Source organism: Propithecus coquereli, unplaced genomic scaffold (genome assembly GCF_000956105.1).
Source record: "Propithecus coquereli isolate 6110/MARCELLA unplaced genomic scaffold, Pcoq_1.0 Scaffold9, whole genome shotgun sequence".
NCBI classification, from domain to species: domain Eukaryota; kingdom Metazoa; phylum Chordata; class Mammalia; order Primates; family Indriidae; genus Propithecus; species Propithecus coquereli.
Window position 1 is genome coordinate 2,999,596 of NW_012155284.1, and position 17,656 is coordinate 3,017,251.

At 38.3% G+C, this 17,656-nt stretch overlaps 1 protein-coding gene across 1 annotated transcript in view; it reads left to right on the plus strand.

Annotated features, from left to right (window-relative positions):
• The first annotated feature begins 16,746 nt into the window (after positions 1-16,746).
• MTX3 (metaxin 3) overlaps positions 16,747-17,656 on the plus strand; it is a 12,020-nt gene continuing 11,110 nt past the window's right edge. Inside the window, exons 1-2 of the mRNA XM_012664478.1 lie at positions 16,747-16,827; positions 17,315-17,384. Of these exons, the coding sequence (XP_012519932.1) occupies positions 16,747-16,827; positions 17,315-17,384 (151 nt within the window). The remainder of the gene's footprint in view (positions 16,828-17,314; positions 17,385-17,656) is intronic.

The following is a 17,656-nucleotide window of genomic DNA, read 5'->3' on the forward strand; positions in this document are numbered from 1 at the left end:
TATCTAGTCACATTATGGTCAAATCTGGGTCCCTGTATGTTTATGGGCTATGGAATTACGAATGAGAATGAACATGCCCTCAGCTTTATCCTAGTGTTCATTGGGCATCATCCACTCTACCTTCTCTCTGATTCTTCTAGGACTTTGATGTCCTTGGATTCAAATTCTTGAGTGTATGCTTCATGAGGGAAAGAATTTTTGCCCATTTTGTTCAGGTATGCATCTAGAAGAGTGGCCGGCACATGGTTGGTGCTCAATAAATGTTTATTGAATGAATGAATGGCATGCCCCCTTTATTCTAAGCCAGCTCTTGCAATAGTAGTGAGGTTCCTTCATTGGCCGTTCCCACTTCAGATGTTTTCACTCCTGTGGGGTCTCCCAGCAGGGTGATGTTGAGGCCCAGTGGGGATAAGTGTCCAATCTGACTGCAAGTGGCAAGATAATTTAAGCAAAGAGTCTAGCTCCAAAAAGAACTAGAGTAGAGGAGAATTATTCAACCTGGGGAAATGAAACCTAGATATTTTAAAGCTTTGATGGAGAGAAAAAGAATTTCCCAATTCCTTTTCCGAAAACCATTACTTTTCAGGAAAACCAAAATACATGCTTTACTTTAAACACAATGTCAAAAACAAAGCATATACTTGTGCACAGTGTTCCGGGTTATAAACATCTCTAATATGTGTCATTTCTCTGGACTCTCTCAATGCCTCCCCCTAGGTATGCAGAAGAGGGATCAGTGTTCCCCGTTACATAAAACAGGACACTAAGACTCAAGAAAATTAAGTGAACTTCTCAGGCCAACACGTAGCAGAACCTGGACCCCAGTTCTCTAGAATGCACATCTAGCACTCATTCCTCTGTGTCACCCTTTCTCCTTACAAAGTTTAAGATGCTTTGTGCCTTAGGTATATTAAAATATGTTAGGAATGACTTAATTTATTCACAAACTTGTTAGCTCTGGTAAATTAAATTTAAAGTACAGTTAATTCATATAACTGAAATTTACTAATTAAATTAACCTTTAACTATACTTATTTTTATTACACATGGAACTACAAGCTGCTAAACTTTAAGGAATCCGTAATCTATTACTTTCTGCAATGTATGAAAAGCTGGAGAATATAACAGTAAGAATGAAGACATTTACAGTGTTTTTTGGATTTCTGTTTAGTGGTACCGAGGCACAAAAATACATATTCACAAAAGGAGCTAAGAAAAAGAGTGAGGAAAACCCGCTCTGTCCTAATATAGATCAAGTGCAAATTTTCCATGTGAACTTTGCCTAGTGACTGTAATTTTCAGAGCTATCATTATTATTCAATTTTTTAAATTTATTTTTAATTTTTAATTTTTTTTCATTGATCCCGGTTATGGAATGCTTGAAGTTGCAGCTTTGCCCCAGTGGATAAACACTTCTCTAATCATTCATCTATTTGTTCATTTCTAGATTTTTCTGAATTTCTAAATCAAGTGGAGGGAAGACTAGCAGATAGGAATCAACAAGGGTCCAACCCAGTATCCTGCAATAGTCTGTGTCTGCAGGACCCAGATCTGCGTCTTTAGAATGGACACTGAGAGACGTTCTGTGTCACCAACATGTGGAAGTGACTACCCAGTTGGCAGAGTCCTGACCTCCCAAAGCCAGTCAAAGGTAGGGCTGATCCCTCCTGCAGAATCTGAACTGTATTATTTATGCATCTTAGTCATTTCTCTAAAATGGATAATTGAAAGTTTTTCTGTTTCTTTTTTTCTATTTGTGTGGGGGGGTTAAAAACCTTAAGGTAACCCTGAATGACATTTCCAAAAATCTTGCTTCCAGTTTCAGCTCAGCCATTGTGGCTGGGATTCCTTGTGAAAGCCACCTGCCACGTGTGGGAACTGAGGAAGCTGGCTGGAAGATTTCAGAACCCCTTTTAATAGCTGTAACATTTCATTCCCTTTATCTACACCTCTCTGGTCCTGATTCATTTAGGTCACATTAGGAGGGGCCCTGGTACGAATGACCCTCCCTACTTACTACCACATATGTCCTTGTACTCAACTGCACTTTTAACTTTTAAAGAAACAGACTTGTAGAGGACTGTTTAAAACCCACGATATGTGAAGAGCTTCTCCAGAATCTCCCAGCAAGCTGTTTCTGATGATAAATACCAGATGCTATAGAAGAAGATTAACTATGCCGACAACTTGCATGTAACTTATACAATAATGGCAAGAAAGCGGTCTGCAGGGATATAGGGTTTCATTTTGAATTTGGCTAAGGCATCTGCTTCTGTCCCCAAAGGGGAGTAGTTTAGAGCTGGTTTAGGTTCATTCATGCATATATGCTCATTTTTTTCTTTTCTTCTTGAGGGAATTGCAGTTGCTGTCTTTTTTTTTTTTTTTTTCCTTTTTTCCATTGGAAGAACTGCTTTAAATTGGCTGGAGCTGTTTCGTGGCCGGGTTGTAGAGATCAGAACACCAGGGGCAGCTGCTTGAGCCTCATGTTTGCTGAGAAATGGTTAGAGAGCTATTCAGTCAGGACAAGAATTTATAGGGCCCTCGGCTCTAGCAAACGGTGTGGTGTGACTTCTAACCTAGCCCTCCAAAAAGCTCACTGGATTCCAAACCATCCCTTCTCCTCTTTTCCTATCTCTCCCTACTTATTTCTCCTCTTCTTCTCATCCCCTGCCCCTCTGATGCCTTTCTTGCTTCCTCTCTCCTTTTCCTAAATATTTCCTGAACCTCTGGTTCTCTTTTAAAAATTATGAAATGTCTATAATATCTGGGCATATATAAACATATAAGGAATAATTTAACAAGCATTCGTTCCTGCTACTCGGCAAAGAAGTTCACTATTGCAAATTACTGAAGCCCCTTCTCTATCCTTCTCCTGAGAATATTCCCCCATTCTCCATGCCAGTAGTTAACCACAATAAATTCATAACTTGCCACCCACTCACTGTAACATACCATAATATGGAACTTTAAGAAAACGAACTTGTTCTTACTGAAAAAAATTACATTCTATGTTCTCATGATAAAAATTAGGGGATTTAATTTGGTTAAAAAAGAAAGACAAATGAAGTTTTTCAAATGAAGTTTTATTGAAATGGTAGTTACTCCACCTACCTCCTGCTGAAGGGGTATATACTAGTTAAGCTTCCTAGCATCATCAGTGCTATTTTGTTCAGAAGTCTTTTTCTGAATCTGTATAAAGTTAATGTTCTTTCATTTTGTTCTCAGGCTTTCCCTTCCTTTTTTTTCTCCTAGAGTTTTCTCAATTGTCCAGTGTTTCTTCCCTATCTCCAATTACAGGACTCACTGCAATGACATTTACTACTTGGACAATTTATTCTTGAATATGAAATGCTCTCTTTCTGCCCTCTGCTCTTCACCAAGTGATTATAGTTGACTTTTTCTGCACCCTTTCTATTTAAATGATTTGGTGAAAAAGCATAAACACTGCTCACATTAGGATAGAGCACAGGGTCATTGAGAGGGGGCTTCCCAGCCTTTCTGAGGCTACATGATTGTTATACAAGGCAGAGGTCTTTGGTCTCCTGTTCCTCTTCGGGAAATGCTAATGGTTTAGGGGTGGCAGAGTCATCCTCAGCAACTGGGTCTCCCCTGATATCCATTGAGGGGATGTCAGTCTCCAAGTCAGGGCTGGGAGAAACCTCTGCTCCCATCATGCCCAGAAGATGTGTCTTAGTAGAGGTGCCCTTGAGGTTGTCTGGCCTCAGATTCACATCTCTGTGAGGCAGCTACTGAAGGCAGTGGCGGGATGCCCAAAGAACAGAATGCCTGTTGTGGAGTGCTCACCAAGTGTAAGCCCAGTATTAGAGGCCAGTTGGTTTGCTGTTTTATTTTTTTAATTAACTAAGAGATGGGGGTCTTGCTTTGTTGCCCAGGTTGGCCTCAAACTTCTGGGTTTAAGGGATCCTCTCACCTCAGCTTCTCAAGTAGTTGGGATTATAGGTGTGAGCCACCATGCCCAACCAGTTTTCTATTTTAATATTAATGATAGCTAACAAAATCAAAGGACATGGTATGGTATAAAATGTGGGAGTAATATGTCTAATCAATAGACTTAAAATTCAAAGAGTATTGAAAGTAAGCTTATAACATTGCATTTTTTCAAATAATGGTTTTATATCAATTTTCCGAATTGATATTCTTTTTCTTCTTACAATGTGACTTATTTACATCTTAGGTAAATAGTTAATTTGAAGAATACCTATGAAGTAAATACCGTCTAAATCATAAGTTTTAGAGACAAACAAAACTGGATAAAAACCCTCATACAATCACTTTTCAGAACAAGATATTTACCTTTGGAGCTTCCAACTCCAAATTCCTCAGCATGGCTAAACAGGCCTCTGACTGTGTCTGTAGTCTTATTTCTCATCAGCATCTACTGCTCACTTTACCCTGAAATGTTGAATTACACGTAGTTCTCAGACCACAACGTACTATTTCTCTATTCCGTGTCTACCCGTGAGCGGTTATCGCCATCTGGAGCGCCTCCCAGGAACACCTCCGCTGGGGGTGCTTTCCTGACACTGTTTCATCCCCACGCCCCCTGCACATGGGTGAAAGATCCCTCCTCTATATCATAGCACTGAGTTTATCCCCATCGACACTCCGCGCACAGGATGGACATTGCTGTGTTCCTCTCCTCCATCCTAAGCCATTCAGTAACAAGAGCTACATCTTATTGATCTTGGTGTCACTGGTACCAGCATTTAGTAAACTCAATAAATCTTTGCTGGATTGATAGAAACGTATGCGTGAAATGAGTACAATACTATCCCTTCAGTTATTGTGAGGAAGAATTCAATGAATGCCACTGCTAGTTCTGTTACTCAACCTTCTCCTAAAATATTTCTAAAACACAGTAACAAACATGTAGTATATGCAAAGCAAAGATATATTGACAGTCACCTCTAGATGTCGTTTTTGTACTCATAACATTTTCTATAGAAAAATATGTTCAGCAGAATTGCAACTCTATTTGCCAGTTTGAAGATATCATTTGGCTTAGGAAATCCAAACAGAAGATAGTCACTAACCGGATGAGCAGTTTAATTGACAGTCAACTGGTTTTTATTAATTTTTAAAATTTGTTGGCCATATTCACAGGTATAAATTATCTTCAAGAAGAATAGATCTGAAAATATGCTGTTTTAAAAACAAATTCACATACATAATAAAGACATCTACATATAAAAAGATCAGAGAAAGGAGAATCTTTTCTTTATCATGGAGATCCTCTTTCTTTAGCCTCAGGAAGCTTCTACAACAATCCCTGCCTATAACCTTCGCTGCACCATTGCATACCCCCATACACGTTCTTGGGAGCCTCACCCCTGGATATTCATACTGAGTCACTATTCCACACTGGAGATACACCTCTCTGGACTTGATTCACTCACTAGCCTGCTATCCTTTCGGTTTTCAATGTTACAGTTAATCTTGGATGAGAGTTCAAGGTCAACTGATTATCCATGCCAACAAAGAGGGAGAAAGACATACGAATTATGTTTATTCACATAATAGCCTCATTGTCCCATCCCTAGGATGGAAATCAGAGGTGGGAAGTGGAAGGGTGAGGTGGTAGTAACAGAAGGCAGGGCATGTTGGGAAGCCAGAGGTTGGAAATGCCTTGTAGAGGCAAAAGGAGGGAGGCTCCAGGTACCGAGTAGAAGTGGGAGAAGATGCAAGGGAAAGAGAGAAACTGGACATCAGAGGTAGCCACTGTAAGGAGGGGGGGGCACTTTGTGGTAAGAAGCAAAGGGTAACTTTGAGACTTTGGAAGCTAAAAAAGCAATGAAAGTTCTGCTCTTTTAATAGTTGATTATGTTTCATGCCCATCAACTATAAGCATCTATGATGTGCCTGCTAGATGCTGTGAGGGATATAAGACTTAGTCCTTGTACCTGAAGTAGAAAACCAGTGTACAGCTTTATGCATGGGCAACCATATGGTGTGAGTAAATACAGTAATACAAATTAATAATAATTCACAAGTATTTACATACAGAGACATTTTGTCAGGAAGTTAACACATATACCACTATATACCTACTCAATATGCCACTTAACTTGATTTTGATGGTGTTGCTCAGCACCTTGATGAATATGGGAAGCAAGAAAGTTACAAGACAACAACACACAGGTGTAAACCTGTCCTGTGACACCATTTCAGACTCATTAGATTTTGTTCTTTCCTCTTCCTAAGTCACTTCCATTACTCAAAATGCACCCTACTGTCTTTTAGTCTGCAAAGATGACATTTATAACACTGATGTGAGTAATGGTTGACTTTTCAAGAGGAGGTTCCATAAAGTGAGGTATTAGATCAGATATGGTCTCATTTTACACAACTGATATGATTGTATATAGATAGAATTTTTATGTATGGACTATTTAAAAACATTTTTAAGGAAAACAAATTTATTTTTTAGATGGTATGAGCTGGAAACTTTGCAATATAGTACTATTAAAACAATAACACAATATAGGAAAGATTCTTGGACATTTGTATGCCAAATTTATCTTTCAATCGCTAGATTATAATTTTTTTAAAATAGGGAAAAAGACAATGACTACATTACGTTTTGCAAATAAATTCTATTATAGACCATCGAAATGACCATCTAACTCCCAAGAGTTCTAGCAGCAGTTTCTTGGTACAAAACAGATAAGGCACATCAGAGCAATAAAACAGTACATATACATCTAGTCATATAGATCAGTGCCTCTTTCCATCAATGCTAAACTTATTGTTTAGCATTATGAAGTTTCATGTTATGAAACTTATTAAATTTCTAATTCCACTTACATGGACTATTTTTAAATGCTAGGAGAGTTTGCTGTTTAAAACAATTTATCAGTAAAGCAAAGAATCCCCCAATAATGAACATTTCCTTGTCCAGAATTTAAGATGGCAGCATTTCACAAGGCAGGACTTATTTGTTCTTCACTACTAATGGTGCCCTATTAATCTGGAAAAGTAATATAGCTCCTGAAAACTAAACAATATCATGTAATGACTTACATTCTAGAAATAAATAAGATCATTTAGTATACTTATTTTTTAAAAACATTTCAGAAAATGGGACCATATCTATAACTTTTCAATCACTACCATAAGAAAATGAGGCATGTGTATTTAATGTGTTTCCCCCTTAGTAAATGTGGAATTCAACAGAGGAAATATAAATATTTCTTCTATTGAATTATATATTATATACATTACACATACATATAGTAACTTAAAACATTTATATACATTACTTTTTTTTTTCTTAAAGAAAACTCTGAAGTGTATCTTCAGCCCAAATCTAGAGAATGTTGGATTAGCCATAGATCATACTGAGGAGTCCAAAGATTTCCAAGATTGACTGAATGCCAGTGGTGTAGGGGGCTACCCAGTCCTAAGACTGGGTCCTGGAGAGCATCCTTACTCCTAGTTTTCCATCCTTATTCATTGTTATTGATTCTGGAGAGCCATGTGGTTAGCAGCATGTAACTCAGCACCACTTCTAGGAAAACGTTTACTTGGTACGGTCTTGCGGATGAAAAGATGTCCAAAATACAAAGTTCCATGAAGGCAGATGGTCCTCATTTTTTGGTTGCCATCTAGTTAAGGATTGTGGATATTTCATGCACCCATTTCTTGTATCACACACCATTACATCACATTTAATTCTTTAAAAAAAAAGCCTATTTTCAATTAGATATAGACTCATAGGATGTTATAAAACAAATGTATAGAGAAATCTCATATACCTTTTATACCATTTTCTGCAATGGTAACATCTTGTATAACTATAGTACCATATTAAAACCAAAAAATTGACATTGGTACAAACCACAGGGCTTATTCAGATTTCATCAATTTTACATGCATTTACTGCACATGTGTGTACATGTATATAGTTCTATGTAATTTATCACACGTGTAGATTTGTATAATCACAACCACAATCGAGATACAGAATTATTTTACTACTATGATGCTCTCTTGTGCTATCCCTTTGTAGCCTCATCCATCCCATCACCCCCATCCCTAACCTCTACAACCACTAACCTGTTTTCCTTTTCATGTTATTTCAAGAATATTGTAAATGGAATTGTACAGTATATATCTTTTTGAGATTGGCTTTATTTTTCGGTTGGCATAATTCTCTTGAGGTTCACACAAGTTGTGTGTATCAATAGTTCATTCCTTTTTATTGCTGAGTAGTACTCCATGGTATGGATATACTGCAGTTTGTTTAACCATTCACCTATTTAAGGACATTTGGGTTATTTCTAGTTTTGGCAATCACAAATAAAACTGCTATGAACATTTGTGTACAAGTTTTTTTTTTTTTTCGTCTGAACACAGGTTTTTATTTTTCTGGATAAACCCAGCATTGCAATTATTGAGTCGTATGACAGCACAATAAGGCAATGCCTGCCAGTGCAATGTCTGCTCGTGTCTTTTTGCCATTTTCTTATGAGTTTTTTTTTTTTTTTTACTGTTGGGTTTTGAGAGTTCTTTATATATTTTAGATGAGTCTTTTGTCAGATATATAGTTTATCCAATTCTGTATCTTGTCTTTTTATCCTCTTCACAATGTCTTTTGCATCTTACATTAGTGTGCTACGTTTGTTACAATTAACAAACCAACATTGTTGCATTATCATTAAAGTTAACACTTTATTCAGATTTCCCTAGATTTTACCTAATTTATGAACTCCCACTCCAACAATGATGGCTCCCACCATCTGCTATCCATTTATTTAATTGTTCAATTCCAGAATACATGTAGAGCAGTACAAGAATAGCTAATCCATACCCCTGTGTAATACAACTTTTTCAACTGGGGTGCAGTCTTTATGTGCTGTTCCTTTTGTCTTTATTTTTACAGATTACACTCATTTCCAAAGTTACTTAGGTTAGCATCTCTTCCCTCCCTTTCAATGAGGTGGTAATACAATTGGATTCTTTTGGCACAGTCTGCATTCTATCCTGGGATCTCTAAACCTCCTAAATTATTTTTTAAAATTTGCATATAATGAGGATCATACTTTGTGTGTCAAATTCTATGGGTTTAGACAAATGCTTAATGCCATGTATCTGCCATCACAGTATCACACAGAATAGTTTCGCCACCTAAATAATCCCCTGTGCTTCACCTATTTAATCTTCCTCCCTTCTCCCAAACCCCTGGAAATCACTGATCTTTTAATTATTGTTTTGCTGTTTCCAAAATGTCGTAAAGTTGAAATCACACAATTTTTCAGATTCATTGCTTTCACTTAGCAATATGTATTTTAGGTTCAGCCATGTCTTTTGGGGGCTTGGTAACTCATTCCTTTTATTGGCGAATAATACTCCATTGTATGGATGTATCTCAGTGTGTTTATCCATTCACATATTAAAGGACATCTTGGTTGTGTCCAGTTTTTGACAATTATAAATGATGCTGCTATAAACATTCCTGTCCAGATTATTGTGCGGACATAAGTCTTCAATAACTTGGGTAAATACTTAGGAGCACAACTGCTAGACTGAATGGTGTATTAGTTTCCCAGGGCTGCTGGGACAAATGACCGCAAACCAAGGGCCTTAAAATTATAGGAGTTTATTCTCTTACAGTTCTGGAGTCTGGAAGTCTGAAAAGAAGGTGTCAGCATGGCTGTGCTCCCTCTGTAGGCTCTAGGGACAAAACTTTCCTTGTCTCTTCTTGCTTCTTATGATTTTCAGCAATCCTTGGTATTCCTCAGCTTATAGGTGAATCACTCCAATTTTTGCCTCCATCTTCACATGGCCATCTTCCTTCTCTGTGAGATGGTGTCTTTCTATCTCTGTGTCTCTGTGTCTCCTTTTCTTTATAAGGATACTAGACATTGGATTTGAGGCCCATTCTAATCCAGCATGATCTCATCTTAACATTTTTTCTTTTTTTTTTTTTAGAGACAAGGTCTCACTCTGTCACTCAGGCTGGAATGCAGTTGTGTGATCATAGCTCACTGCAGCCTTGAACTCCTGAGCTCAAGTGATTCTCTTACCTCAGCCTCCTGATTAGCTAGGACTTCAGGCATGCACCACCATGCCTAGCCATTTTTAAAATTTTTCTGTAGAGATGGGTTCTCACTATGTTGCCCAGTCTGGTCTCAAACTCATGGCCTCAAGCAATTGCCCTGCCTCAGCCTCCCAAGGTGCTGGGATTACAGGCATGAGCCAACACACCTGACTGATCTCATCTTAACTTGATTACATCTGTAAAGACCTTACTTCCAAATGAGGACACATTCACAGGTACTGGGGTCAGGACTTCAACATACATTTGCAGGGGGCGGGAGGCATGGAGGGGAGATGACTCGAACCACAACATGGCAAGATATGTTTAGCTTTGGAAGAAACTGTCAAGTTGTCTTGCAAAGTTTTGCATTCCTATAAGGAATGAATGAGAGTTCCTGTTGCTACACATCCTTGCAAAGTAGTTGGTGGTGTCAATTTTTTGGATTTTAGCCATTCTAATAGGGGTGTAGTGGTATCTCATTGTTTTAATTCCCTAATGACAAATGATATTGAGTCCATTTTTACATGCTTATTTTCATCTATATATCTTCTTTGATAAGTTGTCTGTTCACACCTTTTTCCTATTTTTAAATTAGGCTGTTTTCTGGATGTTGAGTTTTAAGAGTTCTTTGTATATTTTGGAAACAAGTTCTTTAGCCAATATGTCTTTCGCAAATTTTTTCTGCCAGTCTGTGGCTTATCTTTTTATTCTTTTAATAAGATATGTTGTATTTTCATTATCATTCTGTTGTATGTATTTTTTTTCCTTTAACACTTTCTCTTTCATCTATTGATTATTTAGAAGTGTGTTGTTTAATTTCCAAGTGTTTGGAATTTTGACTATTATCTTTATGTTATTGATCTCTAGTTTAATTCTAATATGGTCAAAGAATATATTCTGTGTGATTTCATTAAGATTTTTATTGAGGTTTGCTTTATGACTTAGGATAGGATACCATGGTGAATGTTCCATGGGCTCTTGGAAAGAATGTATGTTCTTCTGTTGTTGAATGGAACAATCTATAAGTGTAAATTAGATCCTGTTATTTAATTCATCTATACCTTTGCTTATTTTTTGTCTAGTAGTTCTATCTATTGCTGAGAATGGGGTGTAAATATAACTATAACTATGGACTTCCTATTTCTTCTCTCACCTCTACCAGTTTTTACTTCATATACATTGAAGTACTGTTGTTCACCGCACACATTTAGGATTGCTGTGACTTCTTGGCAGACTGACCTATTTGCCATTATACAATGCTCTTCCTGTCCCTAGTAATTTTCTTTTCTCTGAAGTCTACTTTATCTGATATTAATATATATAGTACTGCTTTTATTTTCTGATCAGTGTTTGTATAGTATAACTTTGCCATCCTTTTATGTTCAACCCTATGTCATTTTGTTTGAAGGAAGTTTCTTATAGACAGCATGTGTTTTACTTAGTGATTTATCGACTCTGCCAATTTCTAGTCTTTTAATTGGTGTATTTAAACCATTTACATTTATAATAATTATTAATATTTTAGGTTTGAGTTTGACTTTTTGTTACTTGTTTTCTGTTTGTTCTACGTTTAGCATTCCTCTGCTCCCCCTCCCCCTTCTTGTGGGTTAGAAAATAGAAAAAATTCTATTTTCATTTATTTAGTGGTTTTGAGTATATTACTTTTGTAGTTTTCTTTACAATATGCATATATAACTTATCACAGTCTACTGGTATGTTATGTTTTACTACTTTGAGCTAAATGTAGAAACCTTATTTCTATTGAGTGCCCTTTACCATCCTCACTTTTTAAGTATATTGTCCTATTTCCTCAACAGAAATTGAGCACCATGTCAGATGATGATATTGTCATTTTTGTTTCATTTAATTCTTTTTAATACAAAAGACAGACAGCAGGTTCACTATGCCGGAGAAGCAAAATAAATCCCTTTCAGTATGTATCACTGCTTGATAGCTTTGACATAGCTACCAAATGAATAGATGAACCTGGCTCTCTATTTATGCTTCTGGAAAACAAAGTACCTGTGGAGGAAGCCACACACAACTGTACAAACTTAGCTAAGCTTTGGGCTGGCCGAGCCCCTGTCATGCTGAAGCTATAGAGTCTGTCTTCTTTTCAGTTGCTAAGGCAACTCCTAGGATCCCATCCCTCTTCTCTCCCTCGTCCTCAGGACCAACTTTTAAGTGGTACTAAAACTCAGGTCTCCACATGAAACTTCTAACATAATTGATAAAATGTATTGCTTCTGTTTCATTCTGGGGCCAACTTCATTTCCATTTTAAAAAACTCGAATGAATATTTAAAGAATATCTGTTTGAAGAGGCACCTAATTATTAGCCTGCCCATGGCTCTCATTCAATTTATCTCCTTCATACTAATTTATATTTGACCTTTACTACTGTCCACAATGCTCCCACTCACTTTTTACTGACTCCCTGGTATATTCTCTAAATTGTTTCCTCTTTTGTAAACTTCAGTCTCTTTCTCTTAGGCTCTTTTGATTTGTTTTCTAATGTAATAGGGAACTTTGAAAGTAACTGATTTGAGCTAACTCAGCATCTCATGTGCCCCTTGAAACTTCCTCCAACGTCAGTGAGAAAACATGTCTCTCATTTTCAATGCCAGCCCTGCTGCTTGAGCTAAGAATCTCAGCCTCTCAACTCTTAGGGTGATTCTCAGGATCTCGTCCTTCCTTCTCAGCATCTTCAGGCTTTTACTCACTAATGGCCAATTTTGTCTTCATATGTAGGTAGATTCACCCTGTCGTCTCTTTCAAAAACTTTATCTTGAGTCTTGCACTCTTGTCCCATTTCTCTCCTTCTTTTGTCTGTCATATTCCTCATGTTCTTATACCTATCCCTGCTATTTATACCTGTTTCTTCAGTAATCTTTTGCAATTTGATTTCTAACAACCTCCTCTATGAAAAATGCTCAGTGCAAGGGGGACAAGTGATCTTCTTCTAATGATATTCAGCATTTCCTCACTTCACTGTCCACCACATTTTTGCTTCATTTGATACAGTTCGTGAGTTCATAATGCTTCCTCCTACGGTGTCCGTGTAACAACAGCATTCTACCTCCCATCCTTGACTATGTGAATTCATTAATACTGCATTTAGACTTTTACTCTTCTTCTTTACTTTCTCAAAATTACATATTCCCATCTCTTCCAAGTTAGTCAATCAACACTCTTCTTGATCAGTCCCCAGCTTATTATCAAATCCAGCGTTCATTTACTCATCTTGACTCCTTGCCATAGTCACTCACTCTTGAAGGTCAGCTAGCATCTTACTTTTTCATTAGGATGTTGATGAGCATTATAGTACACTAAGGCCTTTGTCTAAAATCATATTGGACTTACTGTCTTCTTGACAAATTGATACTTCCTAATAGTCTCTAGTTATCTCAAATATGTGGTCCTCGTTTCATCAACTGTACCTCTGAAAGCATGAATGTAAGTTTTTATTCCCTGACAGCTTTGAACTGTGCTAGACACACAGAAGTCACTTAATAAATTTGTTTAATAGTATAATACTAAATAAATATTTAAATAAGTAATAATAGTAATATCATGGCATTGATATCTCTACTTTGAGTGAAACCAGGCTTTTTAATGGACTACTTAGAAGGCTATATGAGATAGTATGACACTATAGTTAAGAGTATGAGCTCTGAAGCCAGACTGCCTGGATTGAAATCCTGGCTCTACCACCTATTGGCTATATGACCTTGGGAAGGTTAACTAACATCTTTCTGTCTTAGTGTCCCTCCTTGAAAATAGGGGAAAATTACAGTTCCTGTCACATGGAGTCATTATAAAGATCAAAAGGGTTATGTCAGGTACTTAAAACAATTTCTGCAATGCAGAAATTGCTCCACAAATGTCAGCAATTATTAAATGTTCATTACACATAGGATGAGAGTATCCCAGGGCTAAAAGAATCTTTACTTTGTAAGTGAATGAGATGAGAAGTCAAGGTAAAATGATTGGCTCAAGGGCATATGGCTAATTAGAGGCCAAGTCAAAAATACAGCTCTCCTGATTTCTATTCAGTGTTTGTTTTTTTTCCTCCCTTGAGGATTCTATATCTGAACATGGAACTAAATTATAGAATCTTAGAGTTGAAAGGGACACTCAAGACTTTCCAATTTAGCTTTCCCATAAGGGATAGTCACTAAACTGCATGATCACTTGTCACAAAATTTTCAACTTTGCCAACAGCACGATTTCAGACATTCTCAATCACCCAGACAAAAAAATCTTAACAAAAACTGCACCATGGCTCCCAAGTTAAGAAACACATGAGGGACAGGAATGGATGCCAAGGTCAGGTTCCCTGAGTTCAGATGACCATCACTAGATGAAGCCATTTTTAATGCTCATCTTCTGAAAAATAAGATTTCTTTTTCAGGGAAAACATTATCTGGAATACTCATTATAAAACTGTGATTCATACATGAATGTTTTGCAGATAGTATTCTTCCTGGTAGGAATCTGAAATTATGATTTTGATGAACTCTGGACAATACTCTTTAGCAGCCAGGAAAAGGCACAGGGGCCAACTACCCATACCAGGCATAATTTCTGAAGGTTTCAGCTTTCTATGTGGTTCTCTGGAACAGTATTCAGCCTGGTTGTGCAATTAGCTATGCTAAGGTTTTTAAATTCAATCTAGCAGATACAGACTCTCAAGAGGAATTGCAGCAATAAAAGATTGCTATTAACTAGGCACAAATAAACCTGTGCGTAAGGATTCTTTTATCAGCTACAACGGCATGCTATTCTCTGTCTCAATTCCACACTAAGGGAAGAGATTTAACTTCTCTTTAATGCAAATTAAATCATTGTATATAACAGCGCAGTAAAAAAGACCAAACTGAGAAATTACATTATGTGTCCACTAAGAATATTCATCCACCCCCACGCCCATTATAAATAAGACTCAGGAAATCCATAATCTTTGTGTGTGATTATTTTAAATGCCTGATTGTAGTATATGGATTATTAGTTTTACGGCTTGAGATTTTAATCCTCAAAACAAGGAGGTCCCATTACATGAATTTGAAAGTTGAATTACTTCTTTATACTGAAGACTAAACAGACAGCCTTCACTGATCCCACAGAGGATGCATTGTTCCTCCTTCCTGTTTCTGCAGTATTTTATTTATATCTCTAACTTTACTCATGACAATCTGACTTGTTACATTTAGCTTTGCATATGTCTTTTCTGTAGACTGTAAACTCCTGAGAATAGAATTTATGTTTTGTATGTTTCCATATTCTCCTAGAGCCTTACAGCATCTTGGACATAGGAGCTGCTCAATAAACGTTTTGATATTTACTTTTAATAGTACATATGTTAAACATTTCCCAGTTATAAAGTATTATTAATGGATTCTCATCATTGATATATCTTTTCCTTCTCATTTCTGAGAACTCCTGTTTTTGAAACATGAAAAAAAAAGGCTTTAGCAGATTGGCGCTGTAATTTAGATGGCCATGTAAACAGTAAAGGAGTGCCTAGCAAATATTTATTGAATAGTAATTTTATGAAAATTTGCAGAGGTTTCTTTTGAGTTTTCAGTTGTTTAAGGGAACCCAACTATCTCAGTGGGATAGAGGAAAGGAAAGGACTCAGCGGCATAACTGGGAGGGTATCACAGAAAGACTACCGTGCCACCTAGAAGAAAGACCCAGCACTCAAGTTCTAACTCTGGGACCCAGTACATGTACCTGGATCATGGCATTTTTAAGACCTATCTTTCCTCTTTAACAGTTTTTCTGAGAAATTGTCAGGTTTAATGTTCCCAAAACATTTAGTCCATGCCCATTAAGCCCACAGACATGACTGGCTACATGATTTGCAGGGCTCAGTCCAAAATAAAAATGCAGGTCCCCTTGTTTCAAGACAGTAACAGTAGAGCATTAGTCAAATGAGGAGCCCTTCTAAACACGGGGCCTTGTGTGGCTGCACATGCCCTACACACATGAAGCTGGCCCTCTTCTGTCTTCAAAGAGCTTCTGTACTCTGAAAGGCAAAAGGTCTGTAGCTAGGGAAGAAGCTACAATTCAATTATGTACAAGAGGCTGAAAGAACCCAGAAGAAACTCCTAATTTTGTGAAATCGTCCCAGGGAAGGTGACATTTTTGATGGAGCAGTTGGACAGGGAAGAAAGATATTCCAGATTGAAGAAGCAGCCCTGAAAGCAGGCAGAATTTACATGCCAAATTTCAGGACTAGGGTAAATTGTAAGTACAGTGGAGCAACTGAACATGACGGTGACAACTGAGATTGAGACTTGAAAAAGCAGGCAGAGGCCAAATATATGGGAGAAAATGTTGAACAATTACTGAGTGCCTACTGTGTGCCAAGTTTTTTCCCTCCATGTCATTTTAAGCATCCGCCACCATCTTGTAAATAAACTGTCATCCTTATTTTACAAACAGATTAATTTAGGCCTGGCATAGCCATGCTCAAAAGGTATGGAACACTGTAGGCATCCAGTAAATATCTGAAGAATGGTGGGTCTGAATTAACGCTAAGGACTCCTCCAGCAGTCCCCTTCCAATTTCTCCAGAGCCCCAAATCCTCTTTCCAGCCTCTCGCCCCGCCCCCGCGTTTCCACGTGCCGGAAATAGGGTGACAAAAGTACTTCCGGGGTAGTAAAGGTCAGGGCCCGCACAATGGCGGCCCCCTTGGAGCTCAGTTGCTGGGGAGGCGGCTGGGGGCTCCCGTCGGTACACAGCGAGTCCCTGGTGGTGATGGTGAGGCCGCCTCACGGGCCGGGGCGCGGGAAGAAGGGGCGGGGCCGGAGGCGCGAGGCTGGCTGGTTCGGGTTCGCAGCGGCGCTGCGGGGTCGAGGCGGGCCGGGGGGCTGCACGCTGCACCGCCCTGGGCTCTCTCTCTGCCGTCGACGAGTGACAGCCTGTCCTGCGAGCCAGCCGTAGCCCGGCGGGGGCGTCAGGCTTCTCCGCTTGGTTCTCAGTTTTCTCAGCCTCGCAAAAATGTTATAGGCGGCGGAATGAAAGCCCGAAGCAGGGGGCGCGCCTACCCCGCCCCGCATCCTCAGGGCCTTTTGGGGAACAAGGTCCCTGAAAGCCAGGTTCCTGGCGCGCGTTCCCGCCTAGAGATCTTGCGGGAGGTTCGCGGCCTCTGTATCTGGCGCCTTTGGGGGATGGGATTGTGAAGTAAAGCTGCTCTGCAAATTTGCGTTACGCACTCTAAAATATTTTGTTGCAAACTCTGTTTCAGGCTTATGCCAAATTTTCTGGTGCACCTTTGAAAGTCAATGTCATAGATAACACCTGGAGAGGTTCAAGAGGTACAGTGTAAACTTTTAGACACCTCTTTCTGCCCTCTTTAAGTTTTTTTTTTTCTTCTTCCATTTGAAGCTACGAGATATATAGCGATAGAGTACCTTGGGGTTTTAGTTTCTTTTTGCCATGACGGTGGCTGTGTGTCGCTTATGATCATTGTGAATAATACCTCAAAGTGCAAGCCAAATCAGTGGAAATTATGAGAAATGAAAATGTTCTTTAGAACTGCTGTTTGTGAAACTGCAAAAAACTAAGGCAAGCTTATTCATTTTTTCCC